The sequence below is a fragment of the Carassius gibelio genome, chromosome A12 (assembly GCF_023724105.1).
Source record: "Carassius gibelio isolate Cgi1373 ecotype wild population from Czech Republic chromosome A12, carGib1.2-hapl.c, whole genome shotgun sequence".
Taxonomy (NCBI): domain Eukaryota; kingdom Metazoa; phylum Chordata; class Actinopteri; order Cypriniformes; family Cyprinidae; genus Carassius; species Carassius gibelio.
Window position 1 is genome coordinate 20,676,382 of NC_068382.1, and position 27,847 is coordinate 20,704,228.

Sequence of the window (27,847 nt, forward strand, 5' to 3'; positions counted from 1 at the left end):
CACACACACACACACACACACACACACACACACACACACACACACACACACACACACAAACTTTAAATGGACTCTTTAAAGCTAACCATCCAGTCAAATTACAAATAAGACTTTCATTTGTTTGTCCTGTAAAACCAAAAACCCAAACCTGGGGGGGAAATCACATAATGTTCTGCATGTTTTGTACTTTGGACATCTTATTATTGCCATTGATCCATTAATATAAGACATTTTTTTAGATAACATTTTCTCTCTATGAACTGGATGGAAAAGCATTTAAATGTGCACATTTAAATTTCAGCTCGAATGAAACATTTTAGAAAAGGCATTAAATCACCAACCATCCATGTGCAGAAAAAAATAAAATAAAAATTGTTAAATAAAAATAATTAAACTGTACAGTATATGTGTGTATACATTTTTTTTAATAAATAAATAAAAAATACACTTCATATTTTTTTTATATTTTCTTCCAAGCAATTGCAAAGGTATATAAACAGCTGGAGCTTTTTACATTATGGCAAAATAACTAATCTGATCTCCAACTCCAGACATATAATTCTGGATAATTCACAGTTCAGCGTCCAAATGCATAGTTCTAGAGTGGCTCTCTTTAGCTTCCAGGTGTCTCTTCTAGATCCTCTTACGGGACAATATATGGCTGTTTAAATGACAAATATGGCTAAAGTCTGATTGGGATAAAAAACGAGTACTATTCACAAAAGCAAAGTTTAAACCTATTTTTGTCTGTATCTTTTTGACTGTTCTAAATGGTCAAAATTTAATTTTGAATCTGGAATCTGAAGTTAAATAGAATCTGGAACAGTAATAGCAATGTTAACTCCTGTTTCTGACATTTGTTCATAGTGTTCTGTAACTAATCGAGTTGTACAGTATGTGGATTTTACTATAATTTTCCACAACCGGATTGGACCACTTTTGGGGATATAATAGTTAGATTTTATTATTTTTTTGCTTGTGAGGTCACAGTATAATTGTTTCTCCCAAATCCAGGATCTATTTCACTGTTCACTATCAGTCATCCCATCCAAATTTCCTGCCAGTCATCTGGTAGAACTTCATGTTGAAAGGCCTGTAGAAGTCTCTAAGTCTCTGCACAACCTCAGGGTTAATATTTGGATGGGTCCGCCCTTTGGTCTTACCCAGGCAATGGGGCTTGCTGCTGCCCTCTGCCTTTTTGAGACAAGGGAAGCCCTTGGTCTGGTTGAAGTAGAAGTGTTTGTCTGTGATGATCCTCTTGAGCCCCAAAAAGTCCTGCACACGGCCCAGCTCTCCGGCCGGGTCACTGATCAGCCGCTCTCCGCTCACGAACAGGATCTGGCTCATGGGGAAGAACTGCAGCCAGTTGTCCAGGTGTTTGGCATAGATGCCGATCTGAATGGCGCTCCACGAGGTGTCGATCAACCCTGTAGTCCTGTTTTTGAACGCCAGGCTCTCAAAAGTAGGAATGTCATGCTTCTTGGACAGTGTCTGCGTGTAGTCAGAGATGGCTCGTGTGACGGGGTCCCGGACCACCACGATTAGTTTGGTGTCGCGGGACATGGCGTAGATCCGGGCCGGAGCCTCGTGGGTCACAAAGTAGCTTGGTGTTTTCTCCATGGTGATCTGGCCTTCCAGGGTTTTAGGCATCAAGTCCCTGTGGAGAGAGAATGATAAAGAAGAGTTCATATGATATTAGTTGCAGTAATTTGCCAGAGCCACAGTACATATAGGCAAATTGTACCTAATATTTTTGTGGAAACCATGATACTACCATTACCACTACCACTACCACTACACTACCATTCAAAAATTTGGGGTAAGATTTTTTTTTTAAAGAAAATTATTATATTTTTATTCATTAATGATGCATTATCTATATCAGTATGTCAGGAGTTCAACTGGCAAACTGTATCTAAAACAGTTTGCTCTCGCTCCAAACCAGCATCAAACACTCAGAGTTGTTCTCATAGTTGACCTCGTTGTTGATTTCTGAGAGGATGAATGCTTTCTCAGAGGCTCTTCATGCCAATTGAGTCTCCATTAGACCATCAAACTCTGACCCCAACATCACATGACCCTAAACCCTCTTTCCTATAACATAGGTTTCTTTTGTAGCGGAGTTAATGACAAGACAAATTATTGAGCAAAGCTGCAAAAAGACAGCATATCTGACAAAAAACACCAAAATAAGCAACTGCTCATGCTGACTTTCAAGATAGTCCTCCATTAAGAAAAATAGCCGTCATTTTGTTTCCATATATAACTTGTAAAACTTTTCTTCTTTTTCTGTTTTGCCTTCTATAGCTTTGTTGTATCTAGAAAAGGAAGAAACGAGTCTAATCTGTTTGTCCATGCCGCTCTCACTCTCTCCTCCCACTGCCTTCAGGACACTGACCTGAACCAAAGAGGATAAAAGCAGTGGTTTAATGATTTACAGCTCTCCACTCCACCATTTAGAGCCTCACAAGGCCTGTTTACTTCAAACTCAACCCAAGTGCAGAATGCATCCCTAAATTATTTATCTGACTCCATTGGGGGGTTTAGGCCCTGATCAAATGGCCTCCCTCAACCCCGATAGCGGTTTATGGGCCGTAATGACATTAGTGGGCCAGGGGGTCAGTGGCTGTAGATAGCCTTTCAGGTGCCTTATTTTTCAATGCCAGCTGTACTTCATGTCACATGCCACCACAGATTCATGCCTCCTGATGAAAACAAGAGCCCAGCGTCTTTCCAGCATGTTGCCGCGAGTGTTTATGTGCTGTGCAGCTGGGCCGTTTCGCTCAAGTGAACACCACAGCTTGCTGATTGAGTCAGGTTTGCAGCACTCCCACAGATGGAAGTAGTCTCTGGAGCACAAATTAAACTGGTGATGTGACACAAAACAAAACTTTTGCGTACTAATTACTTGTTCAGATGATGTTTTAAGTGACTTTTGCTTTTAAGAGGATCAGCCCCCGAAAAATAACCTGGGGTAAAGTGTCTTGCTCATGCAACAACGCTGATAGTTCAAGGAACACTTCCATCTAGTGAGGTTTGAACTCGCAGAGGTCATCATCCAGGAGGTTTAACCACATCATTTTACATATATATATTTGCATGTTAATATGAGATCAGTGCATTTGTTTAATCATTTCATCAATTATAGCATGCATCTGCATATTCTGTTTGACAGGTTCATTGTACTACGTAAATGCACTACTAAATGTTGTTAAATATGCCATAAAGTTACAGTACATTATAAAACCAAAAAAAAAAGTGAAAATATATAATTCATGGGGTGTTTTAAATAATTAAACAAAAAAAAAAAAAAACACCACCCCACCACCTTTATTTTTGTCTCTACTAGCTCACCGGTATCTTTCTGTTTCTGTTTCATTCTTTCGTTATAAAGAAAAGAACACCTAAGGGGCTGCTCACACAGAACACGTCTTTGAGTCAAAATAAAATGCAACAAATGATTGGTCCACTGTTTTGGGAATAAAATTGATGAGCGTCGCTGTGTGTAAAAGTGGAAACTCTTTTAAAACGAGGTGCTCATGTGTGAGATGCTGCAAAAGACGCAAGCACAACGATCCTACATGTCCATCTAGTGTGTGTTTACATAGAAAAACATTGGAAAAGTAGCACATTGGAATAGAAACGTGCATTCTGTTTGAACAACCTCTAAGACTGCTAACCTTCTCCATGCATGTGTTCTAAGGAATTAAGAAATTCATCCAGGTTAATAAATGATGACAAAATATAACTTTTAGGGTGCACTAACCTTTTAAATATGAGTACAAAAAGACAGATCTTCTTTTGGGATGAGACTGTTTGAAACAGACCAGCGGTCAGGTTAAATCTTCTTTCTGTCACAGCACAAGGCCATTTCTCAGACATTAGAGCCCGTAGAGAGTTTAAAAGTTAAACAAACTCTTGTGTGCTTGTAAGTCTCAAATGATATCAGCGAGAGAGAGGGAAAAGGGAGATGTGGGAAGACAGAGCGAAAGAGAAGAGAGAACATATGATGGACAGCTTTCACAGCTTTGCATTCTCTGAGGGACAGTATAAAAGGGAGGGCGCTGGTGTAAGGGAAAGTGAGGCTTTCTCTAACAGATGGTTATTGGCGGCGCAAATGATGTAACACTTGAAGTAGCTTTGCCTCCAAGCACAAATGATTTACAGTCCTTTCGGAGCAATGTTTGATGTCTTCTTCACGCTGTAAGTATATGACTCCCTGTACACACATTTAGTCATTTAATACAGACAGAAAGCTTAAGCCATTAAACACATCCGGTTCATTGCAGAGTCCTACAAATCGATCCAACTGAAGAATATCAGCCAAATGCTTTGTTACATTTTCAGACAGCATACTTTAAAGGAACAGTTTGGTCCAAAAGTTTCTACCGTGAAACACAAAAAGAAATTCTGAATGTCATTTTTCAGTGTTGTTGCAATTAAAATCATTGCAGAAAGGATGATACAAGTATTATGGCATACTTCCTTAGAGAAGCAATGATGTTAATGATTTAGTTTGAGTCAAATCTGCTTCAGTTTAATACTTAATTTAGACTGATTTTATTTATTTATTTTTTTGTTCAGAACACAGACCCAATAATGTGGTCAAATTACCCACTCATTGGAGGGAAACATAGTTCATCTGTGACAGGATTATAGTTTACAAAAAAAATAAATAAAAAAAAAATGTCCTAAAATAAAATAAATATAAATAATAAAGACATAAAAAAATTATAAGATCTCAAATTAAAATGAAAAATATATAAATAAAATTTGATTTACAATATATATAAAAAAAAACTATAATAGTACTATCACAACGCTAATAAAATAACACTGAATGTTGTTCTCCACATGAAAAAAAGAAAGTTAATACCAGATAGGACAACATGTGGGTTAAATTATGAAAATTTCATTTTTAGTATTATTGTGTATATATATATATATATATATATATATATATATATTACTACTAGCAAAGAAGATGATGTGTATATTGGATCTTGATGTGAAATTAATGTCCTAAATCAAGATATAAAAGCATAAAAAATCATGCATGAAAATTTTTTGACCTAAATTGCTTAAAAATCTCTTTTGAAAAGGCACTGTGGCAGATTACACAAATTCATTTAACCTTTTCTTAAAACATTCTGCTACATTTGTGTTCAATCCAAATGAACTGCTGCCCAGCATCTCTGTTTATATCAGACCAGATTGACATTTGTCTGCTGTAGCACAAGTGTGATGTAGAGGGGCAGACAGGGGCCATGGCGAGTCAAACGGGCAGTAATCACAAAAAAGCACATGGGTACGGGGCCACACCGCATTAGATTCATGACTCCCTGTAGAGAGGTAAAACACCCATAAATATCTCCCACCACTCCATGCTGGCAACCAGAGCAGATAATTGTCATCTAATTGACTCAGTATTTCTAGCCTTTGGCCAGACAGTCTCTTTTTCTCATTCTTTCTCTTTTTCTCACAGCTGAACTCCATTGGAGGTTAAAGGAGTGTGTCTGTGATTTACAACGACCGCCACAGTCTGTGCCGTCGGTGTGTTTTGAAATAACCTGAATTAACTACAACTGTCTGCCTTTGTCTCTGAGATCACTCAGCCATCAAGAAAGCTCTGGCTGCTGAGAAAGGCCACAGAAAAGCTGTTATTGCGTGCGATGTGTGTTTGTGTGAGAGCTTTTGTTATTTGTCATCTGAGCGATTTAGTGCCAGAGTAGACTCATCTTTTGTGGTGTTTCTCACCTCACTTTTCAACAAATATCTTGTTGTACACTCAAGAAGGTCATCTAATTAAGAGAGCATGTGCATTTTGCTGTGAAAACAAACTGTTGAAGCAATTCAGATTGCATTAGAGTGACAGAAGTCATTGTGTCATTACCATTACACAGGTCTCTGGAATTCTTGATTCTGATTGGTTGATCACAGCATTCTGCAGTCAAGTATTTGTACATAATGACTGCTAAATGACATAACTGACCATCTCCTACATAGTCATACTAGTTTCTACAGTCATTTCACATGCTAAAATAATTGTAATAAAATCAATAGTTCATATCATCCTATTTTATAAGTAGCTTTCTAATATTTGAAATAATGTACATGCTTCTGTAATATTGTAAGAGTGATGATACAAGACCACTTTGCATCAGGGTCCATGTCACTATTATTTAAAATAAATTAATAATATAAAATATTTATTTTTAAATAATGATTATTTAAATAAAAATATAAAATATTTATTTTAAGCTGCTTGAAAAATACTAAAATAAATACTAAAATCTTAAGTAATAATAAATCATAAAATATTTTATAATAAATAATAATCATACATTTTTACACTTTATATAAAAAAACTATTTAAAAAGCATATTTTGTTTTACTTCTATGTAAATATATATAATTTAAATAAATACATTACATTTTAAAATTACTTTACATTTTGACATTCAAGAATGTACACACACACACACTCACTCACTCACTCACTAACCACTGACTGTACTTTTTTCAAACCAAAGGTCAGTGCAGGGGAAAATGTACGCTGATAGAAACATTTTTCACTGTGAGTCGCTCCACTCTTACTATAACAAATTGATGGGGAAGCCGGAAATACACTTAGTATGTTTACGAAAAATATAAATAATAAAAAAAAAATTTGCCTTATTAAAAACAAATTAATCTTTCGACAGCAAGTGTGGTAGGCTGTTATTGTGGTGTGTTTTTTTCCTTTCAGCAACTGCCTTTGTGCAATTTAGTAACATTTTTATAGAGTTAGCTTTACAGTCTGCTCTTATAAATATATCAGCAACATTTTAAACACAGCACAGCTTCCTCTATCTCTGTCTCTCTGTGCCTCGAGTAACTCCCAAGTTTATTGTTTAAGAGAGGAAAAATAAGCAGTATCTCTGTGGCAACCTTCTTGTGAATAATTCACCCTCTCTAAATGTAGAAAAAAGATGGGCTGGAATGAAAGACAGAAAAAACATACTCTGTGCCATCAGAGGATGAACATGCTTTTACATTCCACCAGTTAAATGCCACACACACACACACACACACACACACAGATATTCTGAACCAAGTCTTCCCCTTTTTATGGCCTTCCGTTACGAGATGGGAAACTTTAATGTTGCATTTGCTTTGAGGGAAAACCCTGACCGCTCCTCTGATCCTCTTGGCAGCTAAACTGGGCTGTGGATTGAAAAGTGGATGCTTGAAATGAGCTGAGTGTGGCTGAAGACATTTGTGGATTTATAGTCCTGATCCCTCACCCCGCTGCCATCCCTGAAACAGACGGGTTACTAGAGAACAGTTCACGCATTAGTGTGAGTGTGTGCCACTGAAGGACTGTCGAAGTGTTTGTGTGTGTGTGTGTAGGGTTATGTTCGGGATAGCATTTTAACATGCTTCTCCTAATATTGCTGTAGTATATAGTAAGTATGGTCTGTACAGTATGCATGGAATACCCAATTTTTTTTCCAAAATGAGCAGCATACAGCACTGTTTGGAAAACCGTATGACACAATCCATTGCACTGCCCTGGTCCTTCCATTTCCAAAATAATCATAGAAATGACTGTGATTTCATCCTTTGTGATTAAGAATTAAGAACTTTTTGTACAGAATTTAATCAGAGATTTAAAATATATAATGAAATTGTAATATCAATTATAAATTATGTCTTAATACAATATTTAATTGTAATTTTTAATACAATAATAATAATAATTTTGTGGCAAAACTATAGTTGCTTTTATTCTTTTTAATTATATTTAGCCTTAAAAAAAGATTGTTTAACAAAGTCTTAATTTTTTGGAATTATCATAAAATAAAAATAAATAAAAAATACACACACATTTGTGAACCTGGACCACAAAACCATACTTAAGTTGCTTGGGGTATATTTGTAGTAATAGCCCAAAATACATTGTATGAGTCAAAATTTTAGATTTTTCTTTTATATTCATAAACAGCATTGTATTTAATCAAATCGAAGTTAAAATGCTAAAAATCATTAGGATATCAAGTAAAGATCATGTTCTGTGAAGATATTTTGTAAATTTCTAACCTAAACCTTTATTGTTGATTAGTAATATGCATTGCTAAGAACTTCATTTGGACAACTTCAAAGTTGATTTTCTCAATATTACGATTTTTTTGCACCCTCAGATTGCAGATTTTAAAATAGTTGTATATCGGTCAAATATAGTCCGATCCTAACAAATCCTACATCAATGGAAAGTTTAATTATTCAGCTGTTAATTCGCATTTTGGAACATTTACCCTTATGACTGGTTTTGTGGTCCAGGGTCACATTTATGTAAACATAATGTGTTTGTGTGTGTGTTTCTATATAAGTATAAACTTTGAAACCATTTTCACTCAGTAATAATAATTCACAAACAATTACAAAGACATGGCAAGCATCAAGTTTGAAACTACACTTCAACATGGCATCTGCATTACTTTTTAATGTAATGACCCACTTGTTTCTGAGTTGCAGTGAGTCACAGACACCACGTACAGCCACAAGATTACTCTTAAAGAAGAGTAAAAGGCCTCTCTCTCTCTCTCACTCTCTCTTATCTTTTTCTTACACATTCTCTGTATTCTTTTTCAGCAAGAGCTTGAGTGATAAAACACCTAAACTGAATGCCAAGCTCATTTTTGAGGCTTTGTATTACCTGGAGATCAGCTTAATACTCAAGTGTAGCCTACCACTTTGGTTCTACCAGCATCTACTGTATGTGCAGGAACGTGATTGGAACAGCTATTTTAGTAAACCTGTATCTGTGAGGTACATCAAGTGATTGGTCAAGTGAAATCGTTTAATTTAATCTCAGTTCCACTTGCTGGACACCATATGTTTATGTTTAGAATCAGCACTGAGAAGTTTATGGGGGAAAAAAATGTCTGTGTGTTCGATTGCTGAGCTGTGTGGAGATTAGTTAGCTTTAAAAGGCCTATTCTTCACCATATCCTCTTCCATTTAAGCCTTCCGTTAAGAGGCAATGATTTTGTGCCAGGTTCATTCTTTCTGCCAGGCTTGGATACGATCCCGCAGGAGGAAGCTAGGGACGATTAGACGTCTGTTCCTCCAGACCTATTAAAAATCCCTCAGTAAGAACCACATGAGGGAAAAAATAACAAAGAAACTTGACCTGCAAAACATAAATGACTCCATCAGCAGCAATGGGCTGCTTGATTTCACAGTTCTTACTGAAGATATATATTAGGTCTTTAACTCCTTAACGTTATTAATGAGGTCCATGTGTGTATACTGTATACACATAGAGAGTAAAGATATAAATTGTTATAGCTATATCTAAATATAATTACAGAACAAATATCTTTAGTGGAAATATCTTTGTTTTTGCTCAGTGACTTGGACTTGGACTGGTCTGGTAGTTCCTGAAACGTAAAGTCCCTGGATTATTTTGCTGGAGCAGAATATCTTGGACTGAAAGGTCAGTTCCTTGTTAGATTTGTTGCAATATGTCGACCTATGGAAAAATCTATAAAGACTGTCTGATCAGGCTCAAAACAGAAGGCCTTAGGTTCACTGCTTCGATTGAGTGATTGTTTTGTACATGCAGCTCAATAACTGTTAACCTACACTAATAATTGACACAACAGTGATTCTTCTCAGTTTATTTTAATTCATTCTTCCACATAGCTTTTATTTGTATTTTAATGCTTTCATTTAGTTTTTATCAGCACTGGTTCCAAACAATGACTGAGAATGTAGAGGTTTTGAAATGACATACATACATACATATGCACAATATAGATTATTAACGGTTTTACTGTGAATGGTGTGCTGCTGTCAGGACTCAAATTTGATTTAATTAGCAAAAATATATTCACAAATTTCCACATGCATGCTGCTTCTTATTCAACCCTTAAACTAAAACCATGCTGAACCAGAGACACATGCACATGCTGTGAACACATTATGTTCTTCTGTTTCTTCTACAGCTGAGGTGATCAAAACCCAACACATATGGCAGCCACGCTGTGGTAACACTCACTGTATCATTAGTCTGGCACTCCTGCAGTGAAATCTGCAGGTACTTGCTTCTTCTCAATGATTTTCAGACCTCTAGGATGCCTGCATATGTTCTCTATTATAACAGAGGCTCAGAGGATTCGCTCCACATGTCAAAGTTCTTCCTGTTAGTTGCAACGCTGTGGGTGAGAAACTTGCGTAGACTGCTAGTTCAAGTTGTGCTCAAGGCACTACTGTATTTTACCCCTTCATGTGTTCTTCAGGAGGGCTCTAATATCATGGGCCGGTGGGTTTTGACCCCTTTGTCTGAAGATACAGTATGCAAAGTTCCAGCTCTAAATTCTGAATCAGAAGAATGATTTGATCATGACCTTTACGTTTACAAGGTTTCCTACAATTTCCCCAAAGCTATTATATGGCTTTTAAAGACTTGAATGAAAAGTCTTTAGTCCATAGTTTTATGGTGCTTTTGATTTCTTTTTGAAACTTGAAAGCTTTTGACCCCATTTTTATTGTAATTTTAACAATAAAAATTGTCATTTTATTTTCCACAGAAGAAAGAAAATCAAATGGGTTTTGAATGACACTAGGGTGAGTAAATTATGATTTGCTTCAATAATTCTTTTAATCTATAGTCAACAACTAGGAAAGAGTAGCCATGTAGAAAATTGGTGTCAGTACAAAGACCATTGCAACAAAAAGCTCATCAAGACTAAAACATGCAAAAAGGTTATTTTACCATTTCTATTCCCAATTCTGTGAGGAGGACCAGAAGAGACAGAGCAGTGTTCTCCCAAAGAGAGAAAATCATCAGAGCCAGTATAATTCAAACTGGGTGACGATGACATGAACAAGCTGCTCTGTGCTCAAACTCTCCTCTTTTGTGCGTGGCTCTAGTAACAGGGCTATAAATTAGAAATTGCGCTCTCATTGTTTGTCTAATATGGACCAGCAGTTCTGAAACCAATGCCCTGTGGCTGTGAAATCAGTGCATAGGGCTCATTCATCATGTGTTTTTTTTAATCCTTCGAAATTTAGAGACTGATGTCACCATTTACACCTAATTTACTCCCGGATCACTATTGTTTGCTACCGAAGTAATAAAAGCTGATATAAATATGACTTTAATAATAATGTGGGGTGCACGTGAGTGAATGCAAACAGGGCCAGCAAACAGGTGAACACTCAAACACCACCAATGCCGTGCAGAAATGAAATCCCAACTCAAGTTCCAGCACCTGGTCCTCCCACAATATGAGATCCCGTCAAACAGCAGCTGTATGAAGGCAGCCATTGTTCTGTATTTGGTCTGCATTTGATGAAGAACTTTTAAAGTACATTCTACAAGTATTTATGTTTGTAGTAGGAGTACAATCTGGACATATCTTCCATATTCAGATTGTCATTTTAGTATTTTATACCATATTATTTACATGCTGCTTTTGCATATTAGTAGGGAAATAAGCATACTGTATTTAGACAAGGGTCTCCAGGTTTATGATATTCTGGCACCTAACCAAAAAGAAAAAAAAAAAGAAGAACAATAATAATAGTGATGTTTTCTAAACCATACATGGATACGTACTTCAAAAATTCACCAAAAAAAGTATGCAACCCAATCACCTTTTTTCAACATACACTGACTATGATTTAACGTGCTAATTCTAAACTTGAATAGATAGCATGCAAATTGTGATGTCTGGCCTAAAAATAAGTAAAATTAGAGTGTTAATTGAACAATTTAAATCGTTTCAAAGCCTTTATTTTCAATGTAACGTTTATAATACTTTAACCCAGCCCATTTTGGATAAAAATAATACAAAATAAACTGTTTAAACAGTCTGAAGCTGTGCAGGGTCGACCTGGCCATGGTATTTCTACAAGAGCCAGAGGTTTAATTCCTTCTTGTATCAGAATACAGAGATTTTGGTGTCTTCACCACTTTTATTGACCTATTTAGGCCAATAACTACGAGCTAAAAGGAGGCAGATGCCGAGTAGTGCGGTCTGGGAAGGGATGAAAGTAGGGAAAATGGAAGATGATAAAGAAAAAAGTGAAGGCTTAGGGATGAACCATCAAGCACTTTATGGAAGAGTGAGGAGCAAAGCTGATTACACAGAGTCTTCTCTCTCTCTCGAAGTCCCTCTCTGGTTGTCTTAAGCTTTTCTTCTCTTACTGTAAGCTATAATCTTTATTTCTTCCTCGTTTAATTTCTGCTCTTTCATCAGCCTCACTTGCACTTCACTGTCACTCTCTCTCTCCTCTTCCCGAGCTCTTTCCATGTGATTATACTCGAGTCTGTTCTTCACTCAGTCTCTGTTCCTCATCAGTTCTCTCTCTCTTTGCGTAAGACTCTTATATTTTGAGCTCTGCTAACACAAAAGACTCCCATCCTGCTCTGCCTGTCATGGTGCCAAGCTGCGAGAGACATCGCAGCAGTCCGCTCACAGCTCTTCCCTGCACTGCTACAGCCTGCCATCATAAAGACTGCTCAGCTCAGATTAGCATGTTTAAAAATGCCTTTTTATCCCATGCTTCAAATAAACTCATTACAGTGCTAGCAAGGCAACGCTAGACTGATATTTCTCAAACATTCTGCTTATAGGGGTTTGTTTTAAACCATATTAACCATATGAACATTAATGCATCCCAAACAAACACTTGACTTTGTAGATGTTGCAAAGGTATTTAGTAGATATTTAGATGAGCTTTCCAGTTTTCTTGTGAACTGTATGCATTTGTAGAGAAACAGTTCACCTAAGAATGGTTAAATCCTTATCTGTATTTCAGTACATTTGTATAAGGTTATGGTTGGACATCAATGACATTGATTGGTTTATAACATCATGAGCTCTCAAGTACATTGTAACCAAATGTCGTAATTTTTAACTTGTGCCATAGGAAATGTTTGCATACTGAATCACGGTTGGTCTTCTTTGTTGCATGCATTTACATACCGAATAAAGCTTACTCTTTTCTTTAATATATGTATTTAATCATCTGCAAAGACGGTGTCAGTTTATGTTGATCCTCACATAAAGCTCACGGAAAATGAATAATTGTATTTAATCTAATGAATTCATTTAATTAAATATAAACCTAAGCATACCAGAAGCACCTGGCAAGCACTGTTACTTCCTTCATAGCATGCAAATAGTTACATTACAGATACTTTCTATTCCTTCTACAAGGATTTCTTTGTTCAGTATAGCATTTTCAGAAACAAACAACCAGCAGTGTGTGTTAGCCATCTAGAAGGTTATTAGAAGTCTGTTGCTTTAAATTTTTGATGGGATTTCATCTTACTTTCCTCTTACATATTGGGCAGAATAAGTAATGTGCCCCATAATAATGTTCTAGCACAGTAATTTATCCGAACGAGGAGTTAGAAGAAAGGCAGGAGGGCTAGAAAATGGGAAAAAAGGGATGTGTTAATGTGCCATTTACATTTTGGAGGCCTTTTTTTCATTAGCCATTAAGTAAATAGCCCAAGAAAGAAATGGAGCTGCATGCACCTTGTTCACATCCAACAGCAGCTTAATCATGTGGTACATGTGACCGTGACTATAAAATGAAAGAACGAAGCTATCTGTGGCAGTTCTGCTAGTATGTTTAATATGCAGGAAGATTGAAAAAGAGGGGAAGAGATGAGCAAGACTATGAAGAAAGGCTTTGTGGTTAGTAATGGTGTCTGAACTGAGCAGAGGTTGGACTGGGCTCGAACCCAGATTCAACAAAACCGAAAAAGAATTTGGTGAACACCGATATATCTGTCCTTGGAGAATAGAAACATGTTGAAATACCTCTTCCTTTTTCCTACAGTCAAGATAAATCCATGCTGCAGAATAGAAACGGTTCGCTTGCTGATAGGAGGTGTGACGGAGGGTGTTGTGAAAAACTGTCAACTACGGTTAGGTTTCCGTATGGCACTGCTATTTAAATGAAGAGGAGAAGATGAGGACTGGATTACTGAAGGATGCTGTTGTAAGACTTTAACAAAAGACCTATTGAGAACTCTGCTTTTGTCTCGGAACAAAATGGAAAGATTGGTTTTTGATAGGGTGGCTGTTTTGAAAATACTTTTGCAAATAAGAAAAAACAATGGAAGAATTTAAGTTTTGATTGTTGCCGAGCTTAATGGTCATGGAGCCTGTCCTGTTAAACAAAAGACTGGTAATTTTAAAGCAAACTGACATCAGAGTGAATGATCATGCTTCTTTATCTGTCTTATAACTAATGTGCTCATTCCAAAAATAACTCTTATATTAGACTCTTTAAGCTACATACAGTTCATGGCCATGATTATAAATGAACAGTTGTCTATGTGTCATCTGTAATGGCATATGGGGGTGTTGAGGTGGGCCATCCCCATATAATAACTCACCTAATCAATCAGAGAGATTTTACTCTATTTTTTTCATACTGATGAAATCGTTCCTCAAAATGCATTAGCATAATGGAAGAGTGCTGAAGGAAGATAATGTGTGAAATTTTGGGGAGTCGAGGAAGAGAGAGAGAGGGAGAGAGAGAGAGAGAGAGAGAGAGAGAGAGAGAGAGAGAGATTGAGTGAGGAGGCCATGCTTGAAAGACAAATGCTCCACACATACCAAAAGAACGATTAGAGATTGAAATGGATTATAATGAGGATGGGATCACTGTTTGAGCATCGCTCAAAGAAAAAAAAAAATAAACAACCAAAAATATAGAGAATAAAATGCATATTAGCTGCATTTATATTCTGGGTGATTTAACATCTTATATATAATGGCTGATTTGCATATACATTAGCTATCACGAGGAGGCAGTTGGCCATTTATGCACAGTTTGGGGCAGCACAAGTGAGTAGATTAAAAACTTTGTGTGTGTGTATTGGAGGAAATCATTATTGTAGTTTTTTGGGGCAATTATGCGAAAAGCAACACTCTGCCTGCTCTAAAAGTCTCAGTGCTGTGGTTTAAAGAAGTTCTCCATAAGAATTTGTTTCAGTGTGCGAAAGTATCTTTAAAGGTACATGAGCATCCATATATATATATATATATATATATATATATATATATATATATATATACACATTACACTTACCAGCCACTTTATTAGGTACACCTTTTCAATTGCTTGGTAACACAAAACGCTTAACAGCTAATCACATGGAAGCAACGCAATGCATTTAGGCATTTAGATGTGGTGAAGACGACTTGCTGAAGTTCAAACCGAGCATCAGAATGGGGAAGAAATGGGATATAAGTCACTTTGAACATAGAATGGAGACATGCTGGTCTGAGTATTTCAAAAACTGCTGATCTACTGGGATTTTCATGCACAACCATCTCTAGGGTTTACAGAGAATGGTCCGAAAAAGAGAAAATATTCAGAGAGCAGCAGTTGTGAGGACGAAAATGCCTTGTTGATGTCAGAGTTCAGAGGAGAATGGGCCGACTGGTTAGAGATCATAAAAAGGCAACAGTAACTCAAATAACCATGTCCATCCCTTTATGACTACAGTGTACCCATCTTCTGATGGTGACTTCCAGCAGGATAATGCACCATGTCACAAAGCTCAAATTGTGTGTGTGTGTGTGTGTGTGTACATTTCCATCAAAGAATCACACCATGAATCCTCTGTGATATTATATTTCTCAAGTCCCTGTGTAAATTAAATTCATTGCTCAGCTATGCCGTCCATATTATTAAGAAGAATCAGATTTAAAAAGATTCCAATGATTATTACAGAATAACTGAATGAAAACAAATGTGTCATCTCTGAGATCAGCAACAGAAAAATACAGCCATCCTAGCACATATATTATTTATCTCTCTAATGAAATACACAGCAGTATTAACAACGCATCATTACGTTTCACAGTTGTGTAGGCTGAGCACATTTAGAGATTTTCGAACAGTGCTTTCAGAGCAGTCTTCTTCCTTCACACACCCAGGAGAGGTTTAAATTTGTCCAGATGTTAAAAGAAATTAAGCAGTTATGAAAGTATCTGTATTACAGATTTTCTTATCTGTGCCAAACTCGCCGCCTCAATGCTGGTGTGATGTATGTTGTTACTAAGGGATTCTGGATGGTTTCTAGGGTGTTGCAAAAGGGTATTCTGGGTAGTTGCTTACTGGAATAGAGCAGAAAAACTCACGTCAAGTCTCTGGATTTGGCTCAGGTCACTTCTAGTCTGAGAATTGTTTTTTTTGTTTTATAGCTCATCATGTATAAATCATATATCTGATCACTTAACTATAAACATAAAGAAACATTTTAATAAGCTGTATGATTTGAGGTATCATTCATGTCCATAGAAATAGGTTAATGGTTTTCTAGTGATAGTGTAAAGACTGGAATTGTTTGTGTACAGTAAACACCGGGAGGAAACCAGAAGTGATCTCACTGAAAGATTTTTAAAAGAGAGCATAAATCTCTGTGTCTCTGTACAGCACTCTTCCAAACTGTTTTCCCAAAGGTCTCTTGCTCTGAACAAAAGGAGGATAAAATGAGATAAAATGTGGTGTAATGTATACTTCCAGTATAGACTATGGCTAAATATAACTTGAGTTATGTGGATTTGATATACTAATTCGGATAAGAAAGGTCCATTGCCTCATGAATTGATCATCCTCAGCACTGCAGTAATGCATGATGATTTACAGCGGCTGACAGATTAATTTTTTGACTTATGATTCCTCATCTTCTTCTAAAATAATACTTGTGTTTGTATTTGCATGCCACACTTCAATGCATTTCAGTGCATTAGATAACAAAATAGGAAAGAAAGTGACATCTGAAAACAAATGAATCTCAAGCTTATCTCAGTTCTCTTTATATTCTGTTCTTTTTTAGATCATTTTTTTAATTATTAAAAATATATACATTTATACAAATATATTATAACATTATATATTTAAACTTTTTTTCTCAAAGTGAAAGTATAAGTTAATTTCTTTGTATAATAAATGCCATTTGGTTTGAAATTGTGTTGTATTTTGATGTTTTGTTAATGATGCTCATTATATCAGTGGCTAAAATGTCCAAATACTTTTTGAGACCATTTGTACAGTGAATTGCAGTCAACATTCAAACAGCAAGATGTTTTTCAAGTACTTACTACTTTTATTGACCAGATACAGTGGAGATGTCATTACTTGGGACAGTAGATGAAGGGTGTGTCTCTTAAGAGGATGAAGGAATGAGAGATTTAAAGAACCTCTGAGGCATCGCAGTTGCGAGAGTGTCCTGTTTCTGGGGGATGTCCTTAAAAACACTCTCTTCCTGTCTCATTTGACCAGGCTCTTTAAATATGCTGTCACACTTACCCTCAAAAGAATGAAACAGATATACTATACTAGTGCGCGGTCTGAGTGTTATTAAATGTTCAAGGCCTGTAGGCGAGGTTATGAAGAGGTCGTACAAGCTAGTGGCTTCGGTCTGATTTTTGTTTGACTAAGCTGGACAAATGAGGAATTTGAAATTAATTTCAACCTAATGCAGTTTGGGTCTAGATGCAAGGAGTTTATAACAACAATATGGTCGCCCATGAGTTTTTTTATTTTATTTATTTTTTAGTTTCTTGAGCACTAAATCAGCATATTCTAATTATTTTTGAAGGATTTTGTGAAGACATCACAGGAATAAATAACATTTTAAAATATAATAAAAGAGAAAACTGTTGTAGTAAATTGTAATAATATTCACAATATTACTGATGTTATTGTATATTTTGATCTGATAAATGTAGCCTTGGTGAGCATAAGAGACTAGTTTCAAAAACATTAATAAAACTTACTGATCCTAAACTTTCCAGCAGCTGTGTACAGTACCTCATGCTAAATAATCAAGTTACAAGTGTCACGTAATATTTCTGGCCTCATTGAAAGTAAAATGCAGAAACACTCCCCTGTCTTCCATTGCTCAACAAACAGGTAATCACATCCCATGTTGCTATTACATTAAAAAAAGTAGGGGAAAAAATATTGCAATTTTGTTTGTGGTGCAGAAATTATACACCTGGAAAACCAGGAAATATCAGGGAATTTCAGAAGCGTGACTGGAAATGTGATGGAAATTAATAACATCTTTAAAGGTAATGTAACAGTCATGACCATTTCTATATAATTTATTTTTAGGCTAGAAATTACTCTATGATCTATATTAAATAAAGGGTTAGGGTTAAATAAAGCTTTTATTAGCCATCTCAAATGACTGGAAAAATCATGGAAAAGTCTATACATTTTTTTTAACTGTTTTAGACTTTGTAAATGCCCCATACATGCTTCATTTTTTCACGAACAAGAAAGCAAAACAAATAAAGAAGTGCTTCTCCTCCTTCATTTAGACACGGTGTTCTGTCAGAGTTCCTCCAGACTGTTTAATGGCAAGTCAGGGCTGGTTCCATTAGCAAATAGAAGTGTTCAGTTTGGGACTCATTAAATTTCTGGACCTGGTCAGAGGAGTCTGTGGTTACAGTATCCATCACAAGCCGTTCAACGGCCTACACTCTGTCTTTATGCAAAAGAGCCAAGCTCTGCCAGCGGGCTTCATTCGTCAGTGCTCTGGTGCCAGAGTGGGTCACTCTCTCCTGATGACTGATTTGTCTGCTTGCTGTAGTAGGGTGAGCTTACGTCTGGCTGAACGTATATCCATAAAGAGGATGAATGAATTCAACAAACAAATGCTAAGCAGATAGACTGCTCATGTTATATGTCTAAATGTTGTTATATGCAAAATAACATCTATTGTTTCCTGAAACATGTCCAGTAAAAGTGTTCAGGGAATTATGAGTCTATTTAAATCACAACAGGGATCATCTCTTGAAATGTATGCGGAAGAACAAAGGAAAGAATGTTTGAACATCTTATCCCGCTAATTTTGTGTCATAAATCTATAGGTATTGTGGTAAGGGTTATTCGGTATTCAGACAACACTTTAAATGTGGCTTCTTGCACCGTGTGCAGTCTTTAACAGTGCTTGTATGTTTACAGAGACTGTGGCCACCTGAGAGTTTTTACCGCAGAATACGGATTAATACAAAGAGTCTAGCATTTGTATGTGTGGTATGATGTCTTTCTTTACCACAGACGTCTCTATTTTTCTCTGTTTTGTGTGTTTGTGTAGGAGATCAGCCCAGTTTTGCTGAGAATGCCAACCCTCAAGTGTCTGTTACAAGGGCTGTGGTGTACGCGGGTCTTCTTGCATGTTTCTGTTACACTGGATTAGACGGCAAATGACATGATAGATTTCCCAAATTCATTTCTAAAGTCAAAACAACATGCATTGAACACGAACACATGAGTGGATAAGAATAAAACCAGCACATGCACAAAGTGTGGATTATGTTGCATGTGATTTGGAAATACAGCAGGATTATGACAAGTCTTGTCTTTTCACTTTTTCTCTTTCACTTTCACTTATGGATGTCAGACTTAGCAAACTTGTGTTGTTTGATATACTGTCTAATGCTGAATATATAATGTGTTCAATACGTACAATCTAAACACAAATTAAAACTGATCTGTATGTGGCTTTCCTAATGGTAAAAAAAACAAAACAAACAAAAAAAAAAAACATTTTAAATGCTTTTCAAAAAAAAAAAAAAAAAACGTAAATTAAGAGATTTATTGTATTTTGTTTTACCTCTATTACAGTGTTTTCTAATTGGGGAAGTCGTGACCTAGTGGTTAGAGAGTTTGACTCCTAAGGTTGGGTTCAAGTCTCAGGCTGGCAATACCATGACTGAGGTGCCCTTTAGCAAGGCACCGAACCCCCAACTGCTCCCGGGTGCTGCAGCATAAATGGCTGCCCACTGCTCCGGGAGTGTGTTCACAGTGTGTGTGTGTGTGTGTGTGTGTGTGTGTGTGTGTTCACTGCTCTGTGTGTGGGTGAATGGGTTAAATGCAGAGCATGAATTCTGAGAATGGATCACTCAGAATTCATGGGCTGTATGCCATGTCACTTCACTTTTTCACTAATCTATCTTTATTATAAATCTGTCTATGCATACTACAAATATCGTTGCCTCTGTGATGAATGATTTGTTTCTCTTTTGTAAGTAACTTTGATAAAAGCCTCAGCTACATGCAAACATGGAAAAAAAATAATAATGAAAAAATACATTATTCAGATATATTCACTATTAAAATATTGAAGAACTAAGAAAGCACATTAGGTAATATCAGCTATAATAAAATCTAATAATAAATGTAGAGGTTGCTATATCTTTATTCATTTTTTGAAGCTGCTGCCATTTTAATTGTTTTATATGATAAACTGTGAAGTAGAAAAATACAATTTGAGGTTGTGAAATAAAGAATTATATGTTTTATACAGTTTGGAACGTCTTAATTACAGTAATTCTGATATTATATGAAGGCACCATCAATGCATTATGTCGTGATTAGATTTGTTCTATGTGTTTATTTGTTTGGTACAGGCCTGGCAGAAGTGCACAAGAAGAGAAAAAGGGTTAAACTGGGCTGACACACACACACACACACACACACATATACACAATTAAATTTTTCACTTGGCATTTCTCTACTTTTCTCTCCCCCTTTCTCTGTCTTGTTTTCTCTCTGATTCACGGTGGCATAGGGACATCACAGGACTGGCCTGGTTTGTACTGCTAGCACGGGTCACATGGAAAGATAACACACACATTTCACACGGCAGCTCTCAGAACACCCACAGCGTTAAACACCTAACAATAGGAACCACATCAACACTAGTGCAAACTTATAATTTACAAGAGCTGCTATAATATTTCAAATGTGGCTGAGGAACAAAGTATGCCAAAAATGAAAGAAAAGACTTATTTATTTTAAAAGAGGCCTTTGTGCTGGATTCATGATTGGAATAAGTACTTATAATGGGTATGCATTTCATTTTCACCAGATGATTAAGTTGATAAATAATAAATGTTACTAATTAATACAGTCAAGCTGGAAAAGTGTTGATTTTGCTCATTTCAACAGTTATTTCAGAATGGTAATAGGAACTACTGCTCTATTTTACTGTTTCTCTCTCTCTCATGTCTGTCTTTGGGTGGAAAATTTGCTGTCTCTCTTTCCTGTGATAAAGCTGTTGCCTGTGAGCTGGGAAAGTGAAATCCATCATGCGACGGATAGGCTTTATTCCACCATTCCGCCCCATTGAGGACGTAACACGTATGTGTTCTTGCCATGCATCATTTACCCACAACACCCCTCTCTCCCTTTGTGTCTGTTCTAAGTACTGTCTTTCGGCTCACTGTAGCGGCAGCTTTGCTTGCATGTAGTTGTTGTTTTTTTGTGGGTAGTTTTATTCAGAGCTGTTGGGTCTAGTTCACAAGCATCCACGGCTCCTTTATATTGTCAGACTCCTTTTGCATTGTTCCTGCAGGCTCTGCACAGACATAAACCCACATGCACTTCTGCTGCCAAGTACTTGGTGTACTATTTCAGCTTCTTTATGACAGGATAACACTTTGCTACCACTTTCAATGTTATTCTAGGGAAAGAGCGAGGAATCTGTGCACAGGAAGGTGAAATGACACTAAATTGCTGCGGGTGGTAAAGTTTTGAGTTGCTTCGGTTGATACATTGAGAACTGCCCCGGGTTAGTTTTTTTTGAAAATATACAAAAACATCAACCAGTGTACTTCCACAATGTCAAGAGCAAATAAACTAAAATTTACATTCGCAGACATACCCTTGAGAGACTGTTGAATAAAATGCTCTGTTTATCTGTTAAGGTTTCACGATTTGGTGGAAATAAAATGCGTCCACTTAGATTAAAATATTCAAGAGACATCTTTATTGCCAAAATAAGACTGAGCACACACAGCTGCTATTAACATATGCTATCAAGACTTGTTGTCTCCTATAAATTTTGCATGGCCATGCAGTATTTCACATGTTGAAGAATGAGTAAATGTTGTATTTTCACTGACAGAGGTTAAATTGATGGAAGTTGCCATGTGACCATGTGCTACTATTGGTTGGTCACAGGTTCGTCCTTGTTTTAGAAGGTGGATCACATGAGTAACTGTTGCTCATGTCACCTTTAATGACCAACTGAATCTCTACAAATGTAAACACTTGAAGAGATGATTTACCCATGTTTAAAATTCTATTGTCATTTACTTACATTTAATTGTTTTGTGTGCAGAATTTCTATAACATTTTTTTTTTTTTGCGGTTCAGTTTGACCCACATATATATATATATATATTTTTTTTTTTTTTTTTTTTTTGGTTAAAGGCATCTGCAAAGAGTAATTTTTTTTTTTTTTTTTTTTTTGGGAGAAATGACTTGAGGGTGGGTAAATGATGACTCTCTTAAATTTTTTAGAACTATCCCTAAGTTTTCTTCTAAGTGATGAATCATTTGTTGCAGACTGGTCTCATTAGGTGGCGAAGATGAAGCTTTTGGATGTTTAAGTGTCTTTCTCTCCTCTGCAGTAGTTGAAAATAGTCCCTAACGGTTTTCTTGGGATCAAAGCTTCCACAAATCGAACAACATAAACAAGGGGTGACACCCGACTTGTGAGTAACTGATCCCTTGCATTCCCATCGGTGTCTGCACGCTCTCACACTCTCATGGCCAACATCTTTAGTGTTGCTCTCTGTCACCTGTAACCAGCAAATCATCAATCCCATCTCCCGCTCTTTATCAAGCCCACTTGCTCTCATCTTAGTGCCGAAAGTTGCAAATATGTGTCCTGCTGAGCTGTGTTCAGGTTGTGAAGGAATCGTACCAGATAATGGCATCAGCCGGGTATGTGTGTGTGTGTGTGTGAGTGTGAAGGTGTCTGGGGAGCAGTCTACACCTGTTCGCTCTCTTCAGTGCAGTGCCCTCTGGGGGCTGGATTCCCAGAATGCCTTTCAGACAGCTGTTGACAACCAGCACTGTGCCCTGGCCCCCCAAACGGCTCTGGGGATCAGCTGCTTAAGAGTGTTTGCAAGTGTGTGTTTGAGGGGGTTAACACAATGTGTGTTCTGCAGAGAATGTCATATGACACTTGTTGCAAGTGGGTATTTGTCCTTGTTTGTGTGCATGTGCATGTATTATGGCTTTCATAAAATATTATATAGTAAATATAATACATTGTGATACATTGGGTATATATCAATATATATATATATATATATATATATATATATATATATATATATATATATATATATATAATTGGGTATATATCAATGTCTATTGCATCATGAGCTAGTTGGCCGTACCCAACCATAGTCTATCAGATTGCATGCTCACACATTCCCTTTACAAGAGTTGAGAGACCTCTTGAGTTCCCTCTCACAGTTGCACTCCTGACGTTAATTTTCACCCTCCTGAAATCCTTCACTTAACAGATCCAGTTACTGACCTCTCAACTCAAGACATGACCTACATAAAAGGTCCAAACCTTTCTGTGACCCAAGTCTGTACATATACACAAACAAGCACATTTATACTCTGTGTCTCGCTGTAATTCACAAGGCTTTAACTTGGTTTGAGCTTTAGTCACGGGCTTATTGCACTACAAAATAAAGGCCATTTTAGACAAAGAGCATGATAACATGCAATTTTACACTGGTAACAGCGTTGGTATCAAGGGAAAGTCATAAATGCTTTGAGGGAAATTTGATCAGCATACCTGCAATTATCTAGAAGTGTTTTGAAAATTGTAATTATGCTGTTTAACTTTCTACTAAACTGAGTAAGAATTGCAGAGAGAGAGATGATAGTGTTTCTCAGTGTATTTGCGGTAACTTGAGCGAACATGTCACAGTGATGCCCCTAGCCAAACCAGATCAAAGGCCTATACACACACACAGGGGTCTCTTTGTTCAGTGTGATCTCATGTCCCAGCTGGCTTATGTCATCCTAGCACTACAACATTACAGTACAACCTGCCCCAAGGCTGGCTCAGGTACAAAAACTTAGAATAGTCCAATAAAGCACATGCAAGTGAGTGTGCAAGCAGGTGAATGAGGCGACCCTAAACCACATATGTTTTTTTCTCGCACCTTAAGTTCAGCAAAAAAAAAAGAAAAAGATCTCATTACTATTAATATATAAAGTGCACTGTTAGTTTTTTCACTTCTGTACATAAAACCAAAGTTTGATTAATTGTTACATATAGAATGTATCCAATTTAATAGTTTTTTTTTTTTTTTCATTTATAAAAAGCCTAATTTTGATGTTTGTTTCAGCTGTAGTTGATTTTTCATTATTGTTGGGTTTTGATGATAATAAGATTCCTTGCAACCAATATTTCTTAATTGTATTTATTAATACATTTTTAGAAATATGTTAGTGGGATATTGGAAACTTTTTTTTAAGCTGACATTCAGCTGACGAACTGTCAATTATTTAAAAAAAAGCCCAAATAAAAATCCTGCTGATACCAATAATCATAATTTAATAATGTTTTACATCTCACAGATGTTCTGGCTACACGTCTGATTTCACTGTTACAATGTTGACTGCAGATGGGTGAGTAATGTTTTGACAAGCAACCACAACACTGATATTTGTAGTAGCACAGATGCAGTCCTGCAACACTACAATTACTTTTAAATTATTTAGTTTTTGTTCTATGACAAACTGCTGAAAACAGTACAGCAAAAATACTCACCACAGCATCATTGTGAGATTTTTCTTCAGATTTTTTTGCACCACCAATACGATCAACTGGACACGAGCAACTTAATAACTGACAAAACACACACACACACACACATGTTTCATATTCCCACAGAGAAGCAAATTTGTGTGATTCCTTCACAGTCTCTGTATCAGCCATTACGACATACAAAGGACCTTCATCCCTGCAGATGGAAGTCTCTGTGTTTAAACATTCACACCCTAGTCTGAAAAGAGTCACATAATTCCGGCAAATTGGACACAGTGATTAGTGCAGGGAGAGAGAGAGAGAGAGCGAGAGAGAAAGAAAAGAAGAAAAAACAGAGCCCATTCATAACTTCAGAGGTTGGGAGAAAAGCAATTATTCCCAGAGGGTTTGACAAAGGGTGAGAATTTATGCCGCAAAAGTAATTTTATGTTTGTTTTCTTTATTTTTAAGACATTTGCACAGATCCATCAAACTGTCACGCCTTGTGCATATATATTCAGGAAATGTCTTTCAGCTCATTTGAGAAAAGAGGGTGAGAGAAAATCATTTGCTGCTTAGTTTATTTCTTTATTTTTTCCTGTCTTGTAGAAAGTTGACAGCCTTTCACAGTTGTTTCAGCTCAAGCACATTTCTTAACAATTTCTGCCAGCTTAGTTATTCCATGCACCTTTTGTCCATTTTACCTGATGGGCCGCACTTTTTAAACGCATTTGCTGTGTTTAAAAAAAGTATACATGCAGTATAAGCAGACATACTGTAAATGCACGAGTAATCTAACTAGCAAATAACATTGGTGTTGCAGTTGTTGTGTTTTATTGTGTCGTTTTAAATTAAGGGCCTTTTCTCTTTCTAAAGGAAGGGGGGGTTACGACTAACAGGACTGTTTTTTGAGCCTTGTGTCGCATTCCCAAGACTCCTGACAACTCTTATGGATGGATGCGATCCTCATGGATATATGACAAAGGATGAACAGAATGTGTGAAAGAGTGATGCTGAAAAGAGAGACTGCACGTTGATTTAAAGGAGTTAAAGGATTTCTGTATATATTTATTTGTTTCTTTTTATGTATACTTTCAGCAGAAGGAAGTCCAGAAATACATCAGAGATGAAAAGAAGGGTGGGAAAGATAGTATTAGGGCAAGTTTGTCTTTGCACTTTTGCATGACCTGGTATGTTACCTAAATCTGTCGGTGAAATATACCTGTGGAGACGGACAGGTAACCTTTCATTACGGCCGTAATCCCTCCTGATAACAGAGCTGTGATGTCTGATATGGCCCATTACACTGAGCAGCAAAATACAAGCTGCTGTTAAACTCTTACAATATCCCAAAGATATGTTAACCACAGATGCAGAAAATATACAAATACATAAAAGCAAAACCTGTTTTTCTTATATTCTTTAGTAAGTGTGTTATACAATTTTTACAATCATGAAACAATTAGAAAAAAGAAAAAAAAAAAGTAAAAAGTTTGATAGAAATCTTTCCTTTAAGGGAACCCTATAAATCTTCTAATAGTAGCTTCCTGCACTTTTTATTTAATTCTTATAATTACTAATTTTGACCTTAAATAATGTAGTGGAATATACTTTTAAGCTTATGTTCTCACTTTAATTTGTTTTCCAAATACCAAAATGGTTCAAGAGATAGTTTACTAATGACACTGAGGTTTTGATTTTTATGGATTAGGAAATACACAAATCAGATCTGGGCTGTTTTTACACTTTTAATCTGATCTACCAATTGGTTAGAAAAAAAAGATACAGGGGATTAGTGTGAAGCATTTATATCATTAATGTTAATACTGTTAATACAGAATTATTCGATCATGAGATGGTTTTACTTGCTTTATTTATTTATTTATTTACATTTACATTTATTTTAATGAACAGAATTTGAACCCCACAAATAGTTTTTCGTATACTAAAATAAACATGTTATTAATATTATCATATATTTGTTACTTTAAATGCTAAATATATTTAAAAAAAAATAACTTTTTTTGTTACTCGTTTATTTTAGATTTTTTTTTAAACAAGTGTTTTGTCACATTGACAAAACGATTCACCAGCACTGCAGCAAAATAAAATAATAATAATCATACAACTGCTAATTATTTATTCATTTATTATTATTATTATTATTATTTTGTTGTTGTATAAAATAATATACAATAAATTATTACATGTAACTAAATTAGATTAAAAAAAAAATCATGAATTATGATAATAATAATAATAATAAAAAAAAAAAATAGATAATAACAAGCCTTTTCAAACTGTCGTGTAGCTGGGCACCATCATCATCAAGGATCACGTGTAGCTTACCTGTACCAGTCCAGTCCGTTGTCATAGTTACGGTCGAAGAAGTGCGGCTCCGCTCCGACCGCGCGAATATCTGGATGCACGCGCAGAAACTCCAGCAGCGCGCGCGTTCCACCTTTTTTCACGCCGATGATGATTGCCTGAGGCAGCTTCTTACTGCCCTCACCTAACGTCCTCAGTTTACCTGTATCAAAATACGAGCCTCCCGGCTCCAAATATACATCCGAAGAGTTCGACATCTTTACGTTTGCCTCAAGTCCAGGAAGATTCTCTTCACTGACCCTTCCGAGCCGGTGGATTAAGCTGTGGCGCCTCATCACCAGAGGTCTCGTGGAGGTCCATTTCTTAAGTCTCTTTCTCTTCAGCGACTCAAAATCTTTCAGTTTCGAGACGTAAAATCCCTCCACCGGACCCGTTTCTCTTCTCTCCTTGGGGATACAGGTCCCGCATCGCTCCGCGAGGCAGTGGAGAAAGTATAAAGACGCTAGTATAGACAGTAACATGACCGCGAAAGTCCTAGAGATGCTCTTGGACGGAGGGTCCGAATAGACGCGGCTAAATGCCATGTCGGTCCAGGGATGGCATGAGTTGTAGAGACAGCCATGCTAGACTGGCATTATTCAGTCTTGCCATCAAAAAATAAGGCAGAGTTTGGAGCTCGAGAGCATCAAAGGTGGATTAGAGTTCGCACGCGCCGCGTTACAGAAACCGTCGGTGATATGCAAACCCCATTGTCTTGTGTAAACTCTTACTTTTCTAAGAAAGAGATTGCTGCGAATTTTAAATTAATGTGTTAGAAGATTTCATTGAAATTATTTATGTAATAGTTTGTTGTAATCCAAATGTATAAAAAAAAAAAATGGTGAGACCAAAATTTCAAAAAGCTAAATTTCCTTT

At 36.5% G+C, this 27,847-nt stretch overlaps 1 protein-coding gene across 1 annotated transcript; it reads right to left on the reverse strand.

The window, feature by feature from the left end:
* Nucleotides 1-27,847, reverse strand: LOC128025465 (heparan sulfate glucosamine 3-O-sulfotransferase 3A1-like). The gene is made up of 2 exons (XM_052611867.1): nucleotides 26,954-27,847; nucleotides 1-1,657 (listed from the first exon to the last, which is right to left on the reverse strand). Exons 1-2 carry the CDS (start codon nucleotides 27,514-27,516, stop codon nucleotides 1,036-1,038), a joined length of 1,185 nt encoding a protein of 394 aa, XP_052467827.1. The 5' UTR covers nucleotides 27,517-27,847; the 3' UTR covers nucleotides 1-1,035.